The sequence below is a fragment of the Cynocephalus volans genome, chromosome X, assembly GCF_027409185.1.
Source record: "Cynocephalus volans isolate mCynVol1 chromosome X, mCynVol1.pri, whole genome shotgun sequence".
NCBI classification, from domain to species: Eukaryota; Metazoa; Chordata; class Mammalia; order Dermoptera; family Cynocephalidae; genus Cynocephalus; species Cynocephalus volans.
Window position 1 is genome coordinate 169,402,904 of NC_084478.1, and position 11,797 is coordinate 169,414,700.

An 11,797-nucleotide genomic window follows, 5' to 3' on the forward strand; every position below is an offset into this window, starting at 1 on the left:
AGGAGAAGGGGCCGACAGGGTTACCCCCGGTGTTGGGACTGTGGGATCTCGGGGAAAAGTGAGCCTGCTGCCCGCCAACCCAGCCCCGAGAAAGAGACACTCAGACACGGCAGGGGTTCTGTCAGGGCAGTTCCACTTTATTGCCCTTACACTGCAATTTATATAAGCAAGCAAGTAGGGGCTTTCCATGAACTAACCAATCAATTAAAGGATCACGCGGGCATGCATTTTGTACTAACATGTTGAGCATAGCGATCACGCAGGGTTCACGAGTGCGGAAATACTGGAGGACCAATAAAACCTTTTGGAGCTATCTTGGGTTACGCCTCCCCTACTTCCCGCGGGCGCCATCTTCATCCTCCACCCATAGGCACCATGTGGCTCACAGATAATGTTTGCTCCTAAAAATGGGCCCAACAAAAATCGTGAAAGACTGGAATGGAGGAAATAGAAAATCACCATTAGAACAACAGAGTGGTCATTGCTGTCAGCAAGATCCACCAGTGGATGCTAAAGTGAGTGAATGAAACTTTAAGGGGAAATGGGAAAGTTGCGTAGCCTCAAATATCTCCCCTGCAGCGATTTTAACATACGTCCACAAATTCTCTCATAGTCCTCCCTCCAGGGGATAGAACTTGATTTTCCTCTCTTTGAGGCTGAGCTAGACTTAGTTACTCCCTTCTAAGGATTTACCGAAAGGGAAAATGGGAACTTTACAGCGGAGAAAGCTGGCAGACACCTCCTAAACCAAGTAACCAGAGTTCACGTCCCCAGTGATAAGTCCTGTGGAGATCGTGTTTCCCCTGATATGATGTAATGAGAAGGACGCTTTCCCTCTGTGTGCTCCCAAAACTCCATAAGCCGAGTCTAATAATGAGAAAAACATCAAACAGACCCAAATCGAGGGGCATTCTACAAAATGCCTGGCCAGTGCCCTTCAAAAACATCAAGGTCATGAAACAAAGGGGAAGATAAAACAAAAAAAACTCACAGATGAGAGCAGACGAAGGGAGACATGTTAACTAACTACAGTATGGTACCCTAAATTAGATCTTGGAATGGAAAAAAGAAAAAAAAAAGACATTAAGCGCAAAAGCTGGAGAAATCCAAATAAAGTCTGTAGCTTACTTCATTATTGACCCAGTGTTAACTTCCTAGTTTTACGGAGTGTATCATGACTTGGTCAGATGTTAACGTTAGGAGAAGCTGGTGGAATAGTATACAGAAAGTCTCTGTACTATCTTTGTAACTCTTCTGTAAGTCTAAAATCATTTCACAATAAAAACTTCAAACTTTGAAAGGCCGAAGAAATCGTGAGACTGAAAATAAATTGTGCTGAACTCAAGAAGCTAATAAAAACATTTACAGAATAATCCTAAAGAAAGCATCAGAAGGAAATATAAAGATAAGAGCACACATTAATGAAACAGAAAGCAAGAAACAAGAGAGAGGATTTTTAAAATATGTTCTTTGACAAAACAGTGAGGTGAGCTGGATAGAAACCTCTAACAAGAGTGCGGCAGAGACTGCGAGCTGTCGTCCAACGTCTGTCCTCTGCCTGCTCCGTATCTGGCAAGTGGCAGCTCAAAATAAAGACAATATTTCCTGGTCGCCCTTGGCACTGGGAGTGATAATGTGATTAGGTTCTTGTCAATGGGCTGTAAGCAGGCGAAATTTTTGTTAGATAGGAATTCCTTAAATTCTAGAATATAGCTACTAATACGACACAGTTCTATGCATAGCAAATATCTTCTGCCAGGTTGTGGCTTAACTTTCCATTTATTTATGGTGTTTCACTTTGTGTTGTTTTTGGTGCGGAGGCAATTTAAAGTTGTCAATGCTATCAGAAAATTCTGAAGCAAAATACTGCAAAATGTTAAGACTGTTACCGTTGTGGGGTAGATACGTGACTGATTGTTACACTATTCTCTATAACTTTTATGTATGTTTGAAAAATTTCACACACAAAAATGAAAGAGCAAGAGAGGAAGGAAGGAAGGAAGGAAGGAAGGAAGGAAGGAAGGAAGGAAGGAAGGAAGGAAGGAAGGAAGGAAGGAAGGAAGGAAAGGAAAGGATATAAAGAGAGAAAGAGAGAGACCGATGGGGAAGAGCAGAATGGGCACGACAGTGAGCAGGAAGGCTGTCACCCACACAACCAAAGCCATTAAAGTGCATACTCGAGAAGACATGACCAAGGTGTACCTGAGTGGATTTGAGATAGCCACGAATCGGTCGTAAGCCATAATGGCCAGAAGGAAACACTCAGCCATGCCAAGATGGCTCGGATGGCAAGCTGGGCAAAACAGGAGCTGTAGGAGATGGTGGGGGAGTTCTGCAGGGAGTTCGCCATGATCAGGTGTACAGCACTGGTGGAGAACAGGAGATCCAGTAAAGATGAGTTACCAAGGAAGAAATACATTGGGGTGTGAAGCTGAGAACTGACTCCCACCAGGAAAACGATCATGCTGTTTCCTGCCAAAGTTAGTATGTAGAGAAACGTTAGTGCCCAGAAAAGAACACTCTTGGATGTGGGGTCCTTGGAGAGTCCCACGAGAACGAATTCAGTCACTTTGGTGTGGTTTCCAATTTCCTCGTAATTCATTTCATCTATCCACAGCTACAGTTGTGGAGAGAAGGCGGAAGAATCAGCTCTGGCAGCAAGGAATTCACCGAGTATACTATCAGGTTGCTTAAAGCACAGCAGCCCTTGACACAAGCTCACCTCTGAAGTTTTCACCCCCTAACCTGCCAGCAGCTTCAGTGACCCACCCCCGTGTCTGCATCCTCTGCTGGGAAAATGAAAAAGCAGTCCTCCAGGAAAAAGGACCAGGACCCCTGGATTGTGTGAACACAGTATTGGAGGAAGAGAGAACAAAGGACCCACCCAGCCTTCTGGCCAGCAAGCCTCCCATGAGCTCCTGCTCCAAACTAAATGAGGCCTGACCACGAGAAGAAACCGGCTGCCTCTTCATTCAGGGGCAGGAGAATGACAGTGTAGAGGCACAGGGAAAGGTCCTCAGGACAATATTGGCTTGTACTCACTCGAGGTCAACACTCAAGGTCCTAAGTCCCTTCCCACACTGGGGCTCAGACCAAAAGATCCACAGTGCTTTCCTCCCACCTCTTCAACCAGCAGCTCGTCACTCCTCAAGGCAGAGAAGAAAGGAGAAAGGGAAGATTGGAAAGTCAGCATCCTCTAGGACTTGTGAGAGATACAGATTCTCAGGCACCACCCCAGACCTGTTGAGTCAGGAACTCTGGGAGTGGGGCCCACGGATCTGTTTTAACAAGCTCTGCAGGTGTCTCTAATGCTACTAAAGTTTGAGAACCACTGGTTCGAGTACAACTTGATCATTTCCTGCTGGTTTTCAGCTTTCATCCTAAAGTAGGAATGAGACACATAACACAGCTTTTCAGATGCTTAATAATTGCAGGGTCCCTCCCAAAGAATTTCGTAAAACTATTCAAACACACACACACACACAGACACACACACACACACATTTTAAAACTGGCATTAAAGTTTTTCGTCCGTTTCAATACTTGGAAAGATGTGATCTCTGTTTTCCTGTAAATATTCATAATTTAAAACCACCCTTTCTTGAATATTCCTGTGCACACCTGGGTGTGAAGAACAGACACAGATTTTCACGAGCTTCTGGCAGGGCTTGCTCCACAGCCAGCTCCTGGTGCAAAGGCTGCTGAGTGTGCTACAGCACAGAACGGGTTCGTCATTTGGGAAGGTGGTCACTTCTTGCTGCCGTCAGGGCCAACTCCAATGTCATGCACATGTGCTTGAGTAAGTGGACTGACCTTGCTCTTCTGCAGACTCCACCTGGAGGTCTGAGGAAAGTGGCCTACGCTGCCTCTTTGCACGTAAAACTACCCTGCGCCACTGAGACACTGTCAACACCACCCGCAAGGGAAAGGTCTCCGCGTGCTCTTCACCGAGACTTCCATGAGTGACATGCATTTCCAAAAATGATATCCCAGCCCCACCTCCACCCCCGAGGGTGGAAGGCGGAATTGTCAGCAAATCGCGCCTGTGAGATGGGTGGAGCAGCTGACTCAAACCAGCCAAGCTTCTTCCAGCTCTGCAGCCAGGCCCCCTTCACGGAAGGAGCCCAAACATTCAGTGACGGTGCTGGACAGAATCAGACCACAGCCCCTTCCTGCTGAGACTCTGAGCCAAGCTCTGTTTCCCCCAGGTGAAGTCGGCTTTGGGATGAACGCGGTGAGATGTTTGTAACTCTTGTCAGACGCTGACGTGTTTGCCCGACTTCAGGGACCCTTTGGACGGCCACGAAGTCTTCCCTTGCCTGCAGTGCTCACGTGCCATCTCCCTCGTGGAGGAGAGAGCTGCCGTCTCAGCTCGGCAAGGCCTTGCCCTCACTCAGAGGCCCGCGGGCCCAGCACTAGGGAGGTGAGGAGCTCGATAGAAGAGATTAAAACAGCCTTAAGTACCTAAGAACTGTGCACAGCAACAACCCATGAATTATTTCCTGATGCCTTTTTCAGAGACTGGGGACTGAACAGCAATTGGCTTCTGCTTCTGAAAAGCAGGCCATAGAGTGGAAAGTGAACACGTGGGCAGAGATGAGGATTTCTTCTTTCCCAGGAGTGGAGGCTAAATTTTACTCCTTTTCCATAAATACCGACGTTTCCTAGCTACTTGATCCCCAGTTTCTGAGGCCCACCAGGGATAGGCGCAGAGGGCATCTCCGGAAGCACAAGATTGCCAAGGATTGCAGAGGCCTGAGCTTTGCCAAGAAAGCCGCCTGAATCTGGGTTATCTGATAGCCCTGCACTGTTACCCCATTGCCCATGACTCCGGGATGCAGTGAAGCCAGGATGGGTAATATACAAGCCCAGTCCTCTTGCTAGGGACGCACAAGAGTCAGCTCTACCCGGAATGACTCCAGCTAGACTCACACTCTAGGAAGAGTCATGTGGCTTGCAAGGTGGCTCCGGAAAGTAATTCCGACTTTCCAGTCTGCGTTTGGGTTGAGTAGGGGAGAGCTGCCTTGGGGGTTAGCTCTGCGGGCCTTATGAAGCCGAGAGAGACTGAGGAAATCCAATAGGATATTGGCAAGAGAGCCTCAGGGGAAACAATTAGAGCTGTGCACCAAACATATATATCACTGAGGCTGTGAGTGGCCTCTATGGGCAGCCACACTTGTAAACGTGGTCCCTGGTGGAGCAAACACACTTACTCCTTGAACCGGAGAATTACAACAAATAAGTTTATGCTACCGCCCCACAGCCCAACGCACGGGATCTGCCTTTTCTATACCAGGCCCTGTGCTGGCTGCTGCCAGGGAGGCAAAGGTCAGCAGGAGTGCACAGACTAATAGGAGAACGAAGACACATATCCGAAGCAGACATTAAGAATTCAGCTTTAGAACTAAGTCTGTTTACAACGCTTAGAATTAGAATTCAGCTGCTTAGAAGGATAACTGAGGGCGAGACTTGACCGAGGATGAACTTGACCTGGAGCCAGACAGATCTCTCGAGGTCTAAGCTCAACTCCACCCTTTCGTGGCTGTGTAATTTTGGGTGAGCTATGACACTTAACCTCTCTCAGCTTTAGATTTGTTTTCTCTTTGACATGGAGCGAATAATAGCAGCTACCTCACTTCATGGTTTGGAGGAGGAACTGAGAGAATATACGTATAACTAGTCTGTAAGTGCAGGCGTCCATGCGGGAAAGAACCCAACACTCCCCTAGTCCCGTGAGTGCGGGCTCACCCTGTGGGTCCCAGGATATGAGGATCAGAGCACGGTGGTCCTGTATCAGCACTTACTGGGGGTTATCAGTCTAGGCCAGTAGGGCTTCTTCGTCTCCCCTTAAGTTCAGTCCCACCATGTTTCCCATGGACATTGGATGTGATTCAGTGAAATAAGTCCTGGGAAATATGAATTAAATAATAGCTAACGTGATCACGAAAATTTTAGTGTTGAAGAAGAAATAGGAAGGCTGATCAATGAAACAGAATTAAGAATCCAGAAGTAGATTTTTTTAATTCATATGGAAATTTAGTGTCTGATAAGGGAGAAATTTAACATTTGTTAAATTTGATAAAGAGAACATTCAATAAATGGTGTTGTGGACAACTGGCTCTCCATGAAAACATGCACCACACGAAAGTGGATCCCCACCTTACTCCTTTCACCAAAATCAGTATCAGGGGATCAAGGAGTAAACGTAGACAAACGAAACACTAAAACACCTAGAAAGACACACGGGTGGATATTTTCATCTTCCGGAGTGCTGAAAACATTTCTGAGCGCAGGATGTGAGACTAGAAGCACTGCCGTGCTGTTGATGATGGTGTGCATTGGAGTAGCATCTTTGGAGGGCAAGTTTGCTGCACTTTAAAGTGTGCACGCCCGGGGACTAATTGCAGTTGCAGGTGGTGGGCACGCTGATAGCACTGATCTGCTCGCCGCATCGTGGGCACAGCTGCTGACGGTCAGCTCTGTGCCACGTGAATATGCATAATCAATAAAAGTTTTTCAGATTAAAAAACAAAAAACAAAATGTGCACACCGAGCTCACAAATGGGACGGGAGGAAAGATCCAGATGTCCAGGGAATCTGCTCTGTCCAGAGGAGAAAGTACTGAAGGAAAGGAAAAGACAGGCAGACATGCTAAACAGCGATTTCTGCATCTCAATTGAGAGGCTTCCTGTTTTCTCACCCTGTGGGCTGCAGAGACAGCAAGTCCTGACTGTGGAACAGCCCAAGCCTCAGGGAACCTGAAGCCATGTTAGCAAAAGTTGGCTTCTCTCCCAAACCCCTACTCAGTGTCTGTCCCGTTGGGAAATCCTTTCCTGGACATAAATGCTCACGTCTGGGAGACACCGTCCTTCACCCCCAAGGCCATATGAACACCTTTTGCCTTCTTTATTCATTCATTCAATGAATATTTACTTAGCATCTATGGAGTGCCAGGCACCTTGCCAGGCTCTAGGGGCCCATCTGTCACCACTCAATAAGTGCTCATTCCAGAACTTAGAGCTCATAGGCTGAAGAGGATGTGCAGAAAGACTGAGACTGAGTGGAAGGACGACGTTATATGTTCGCAGGTCAACCTCAGGTAGGTCATTTCCTTATTCTCAGGCTGGTTTTCCATGCCGTGTCCCTCCTTTGTTGTTTTTCCATTTAGTGGCCTGGCATGTGACTGGGAATAAGGGCATGGTGACACTGAGGCAGCTTTTACCACTGAGACCACACCACAGGGGGAAGGCGCAGAAAGGAGCTAGACAGACCGGGGTCTCTATTGACTACTGCATCTTGAGATGGATGTCATGTACTTCACGTGGACTGGCTGACATCCATTTGCCAGCATCTCCTCCAATTTGTCTCCTTGGCAAGCACTGCATGGAGACCACATACAGAAGGCCCTTCTGGCTGTCTCTTAGTGGATATTTGAGATACAGAGAGAGTCCCGGGAATGTTGTATAACAGGAGGATTTTCAAGTTACCCCACACCTGGACTGGAAGCTGTTGGCCATCTTTGCAGCCCTTTTAACAGAAGGTGCAGATGAAACGTCTTCAGAGCAAAGGAAGAGCAAAGCACATCCACAGGGATGAAAGACAGGGAAGGGGGCAGTCCTGATGGTGTCTGAGTCTCTGGTTCCACTTTGCTCCTATCTGAGTTTCTGGGAGACAACTACCCCACCCCCACCCCCAGCCCCCACCCCCAACCTGGTATTCACATAACAAGTTCCCATGGTTTCCTGGGCTACTTGGAATTGGTTTCTGCTACTTTGGGGTTTTTGTTATTTTACTTCTCAAAATACATTGTACTTGATTTTCACGCCCCTTTACCCGTTCCTCTCCACCCTTCTCCCCTCCCCGCCATCATACGTGTGCACTTGACTTAAATAGTTCAAGGAATTTTTGTGGTTATTCCGTCCGGTTTCTGCTACTTTTGACCAATAGAACCCTAATGGTAGATCTGCTTGCTTATGTTTCAGAAGAAGCTCGGTGTCTACCTGTACGGGGAGTTAAGAGGGCTCCATCAGACACTCTGTGCTCCAATCTTCCAGGCAGGATGAAGAGAGACAGGAAAAGGTTAGACTCTCTGGGGTCAACTTTGCCAACTGAAAGATCTGGTTAACTGTGAAGAGCCCAAGATGATGGCCGCAGAGAGGTTCTTTTTCTGTCTTGTGGTGGCAGCAGTGCCCCCTGACCTCTAGCTGGCACGTTTTCACTCAGAGAGCCAGTCCATGGCAGTGCCCAGCTCTTTCCCTGGAGTCTCAGCATCTAAGCGAAGAAAGCAAGGGGGCACCTGCCTGGTGAGCCTAAAACTCTGACACGTACCCACCTTCCGGCAATTCTGACTTTGCAATTCTTTGTGGTCGCCCCAAATACTAGAAAATGAAATTAACCTGCCAGCCTGTAGCTACCCTTTTCAACACACAGAGAACCTGTAATTACTGAACTCAAGTGAGAAAAGAACGGCCAACCAGATTGCTTCGTCACGTTTTCACCCAACACATGAGACGGTTCCACTGAGTAGAGCTCAGTGTCCAGGTACGGGGGTGTCTGTGGCCTCCTCCCCACGGGCAATGTGGTAAAGGGGGTGGGGCAGAGTTCACCGTGGGGCAGAAGTGCCAGCTAAGAAACCAAAGAAGTCCTGAGGCCCCAATCAGGACTTTCCCTTTCAAAGAGTCCAGATAGTTAATAGGATGCACACAAACATCCACGCCGGCCCTACAGCCACCGAACTTAGGAGACAAGCCAACGTCCAGGTCCAGTACCATGATGTTCCCAGAACTCGGTTCTGTGTTGCCCCCAATCCTATCAGAGTCCATGGTCTCTAACTGGGATCTAACTGGTATCCAACTGGAGCCAGATGCAGAAAACCTGGATAATTTTGAGAGCGGCGGTCCCCGAGCTGTCACTGCTGAGAGAGCCCCGCAGTCACCATGGCCGCTCTCTCCGTTCCAACAGAAGAGCTTCTGTTTTCGAAACTGTGGCCAAGAGCAGAGGGGGCCAGAGGGCAGGAAAGAGGAAGAGAAAAGTGGACCGGCTAGAAAACTGCCACACGCCCACCTTGGTGTCGGCAGCCCCTCTGGTGGCGGAGGCAGATGCAAAAACGGCTGGAATGATTCAGAGGAGATTGCGAGTGATCCTAAGCTCCAGCAGAGTAGTCTGGGGTCCTGTTTTCTGCTTTGGGGTGTGGGCCTTGTCCCTGCCACCGCCTAGAGCCCAGCACCCAGCACTGTGCTGGCCCTGCAAGGGATGGACACTTGTCATATGGCAGCCGGTCTCGCTATCAGCAGGATCTTCTCTCTGTCTCGTTCTCTCTCTGTCTCTTCTCTCTTTCTCTCTTTCTTTCCTTTCCTTTCCTTTCCTTCCTTCCTTCCTTCCTTCCTTCCTTCCTTCCTTCCTTCCTTCCTTCCTTCCTTCCTTCCTTCCTTCCTTCCTTCCTTCCTTCCTTCCTTCCTTCCTTCCTTCCTTCCTTCCTTCCTTCCTTCCTTCCTTCCTTCCTTCCTTCCTTCCTCCCCTTTCCATCAGGGCTTCTGGGGCCACCCGGGCCTTCTGCCCCACCAGCCGTACCCCCTGCCCCGTCGTCTGCGGCCTGCATGGTTGCTCCACCCGCCGCCTTCCGGAGCGCTGCTGACGGAATTGGGATTCAGCAAAGAGCTCCGCCCCTTTGCCCACAATGAACCGCAGGAGAAGCACTGCGCCTGCGCACACAGGCCGCACGCCCGTGAGGCGCCAGGCCTGCGCTGTGTTCTTTTCTGGGCACTGATGTTTCTCTACATACTAACTTTGGCAGGAAACTGCATGATCGTTTTCCTGGTGGGAGTCAGTTCTCAGCTTCACACCCCAATGTATTTTTTCCTTGGTATCTCATCTTTACTGATTCTCCTGTTCTCCACCAGTGCTGTTCACCTGATCATGGCGAACTCCCTGCAGAACTATCCCACCATCTCCTACAGCTCCTGTTTTGCCCAGCTTGCCATCCGAGCCTTCTTGGCACTGGCTGAGTGTTTCCTTCTGGCCATTATGGCTTACGACCGATTCGTGGCTATCTGAAATCCACTCAGGTACACCTTGGTCATGTCTTCTCGAGTATGCACTTTAATGGCTTTGGTTGTGTGGGTGACAGCCTTCCTGCTCACTGTCGTTCCCATTCTGCTCTTCCCCATCAGTTTCTTTGGGCATAATGCAGTCAATCACTTCTCCTGTGAAGTCCAAGCCATCTTCAAATTGCTCTGTTCTAACACCATTTCCCTAGAGGTTATGATGATGGTATGTGCTGTCATTGCAATGCCAGTACCTTTAACTTTCATCCTTATCTGTTACCTTTGTATCCTCAGGGATGCCTTAAGAATCCATCCAACTGAGGCTAGGCTTAAGGCCTTTTCCACATGTGGTTCTCACCTGGTCGTGGTCACCATCTACTTTGGGACACTAGTATATATTTATATGAGACCACAGGCCAAAAAGTCCCAAGATGGGGACAAAATTGTCTCTATAGTTTATGCAGCAGTGACGCCAATGCTAAATCCCCTCATCTACACCCTGAGAAATAAGGATGTAAAAGCTGCTCTCAGGAGAGTAACTTGTGGGGCCAAGTCCTCAAGCTTTAAGCACACGACAGCCCGCTGGGTGATAGGACAGCACAAATGATTTAGCTGCCCTGGCAACTTCACATCTGTGAGTGGGAGTCCAGAAATGGGAAAGGACTTTCAAAGCATCTGAGAAATGGAAGCAATCACACAAGGACCAGCATTTGATGACATTAAAATATAAAACTGCTATATGTCACGTGCATCTTAAATAAAAATAAGATGCAAGCTATCACGAGAAGCAAAGGTTGCAACACAGATAACAAGAAAATAATTAATCGTCTGTGTATACAAAACCTCTTGCAAACCGTTCAGACAGAAGATAAATACAAGAAGAAAATGGCCAAGGGGCACAAACACACAATTCAGTAAGAGGAAATAATCATTCACACTTATGCAACAACCAAATATCACTTTTCACTGATTAACACACATGAAAACCATTTATAGTATATAGTGTTGGTGAGGATCTGGGAAAATACCATTGGGTTCATGGAAATTGCTACGGCTTCTGGGGGAGGCAGTTTCAGTAGCTGTAAAAACCAAGCATTTGGGTGACCCATTTGTTTGGGAAGGTGGCCCTCAGCTAGCAGCAGCCCTGGCCTCTGAGTTTGCTGCTCCGAGAGGCCTGGGGTGGATCTGCAAGCCCGCTGGCTCTGAAAATGCCTAACCCTGAGCAAGATGTCAATATCCACTTTTTGCAGACTCCCACAGACGGTACCCTTGAGGTGCTTGCCCCTGTACCCTTCACAGCACTGGGAGAGCCTTCGGGAGAAGGGTGGTTCCTCCCCAACGTGACTCCTCCACTTCCACCCTCTTTATGAGGAAGTCGTAGAATGGGCTCCTTTGAAATGGCACCTTTTGGAAATCCCTGTAGGGACGTGGTTGGTCCTGAATGGGGGTGGTCCTCGCTATTTAGAATGGGAGGTATTTTGAGGACCTCTTTTCATAGCTGTGGACTTTCGTCATCAATTCCAGGAAAATGGGAAAGACCCGCTTTGACATCTCACGTCACCATGCCACCTCAATGCATGCACGGCACATGAATGTGCAAGAATTCTTGCTCAAGCACTCTTTGGACGTGTGAGAATTTTGAATAAAAGCCCTAAGTGTTTAGCAGGAGAGCAATGTTTAAGTGAATCACCGTACACCCATAGCATAGAACATCATGGCGCTAGGATGGCCCTACTCCACGGGGGCCTACTCCG

The 11,797-nt window shown here is 48.2% G+C and overlaps 1 protein-coding gene across 1 annotated transcript; it reads left to right on the plus strand.

The window, feature by feature from the left end:
* Positions 1–2,100: 2,100 nt before the first annotated feature.
* Positions 2,101–10,650, plus strand: LOC134368560 (olfactory receptor 13H1-like). The gene is given in 4 exon segments (XM_063084992.1): positions 2,101–2,234; positions 4,286–4,423; positions 8,962–9,157; positions 9,565–10,650. Coding segments are annotated over 4 exon segments (1,554 nt in total).
* The last annotated feature ends 1,147 nt before the right edge of the window (positions 10,651–11,797 follow it).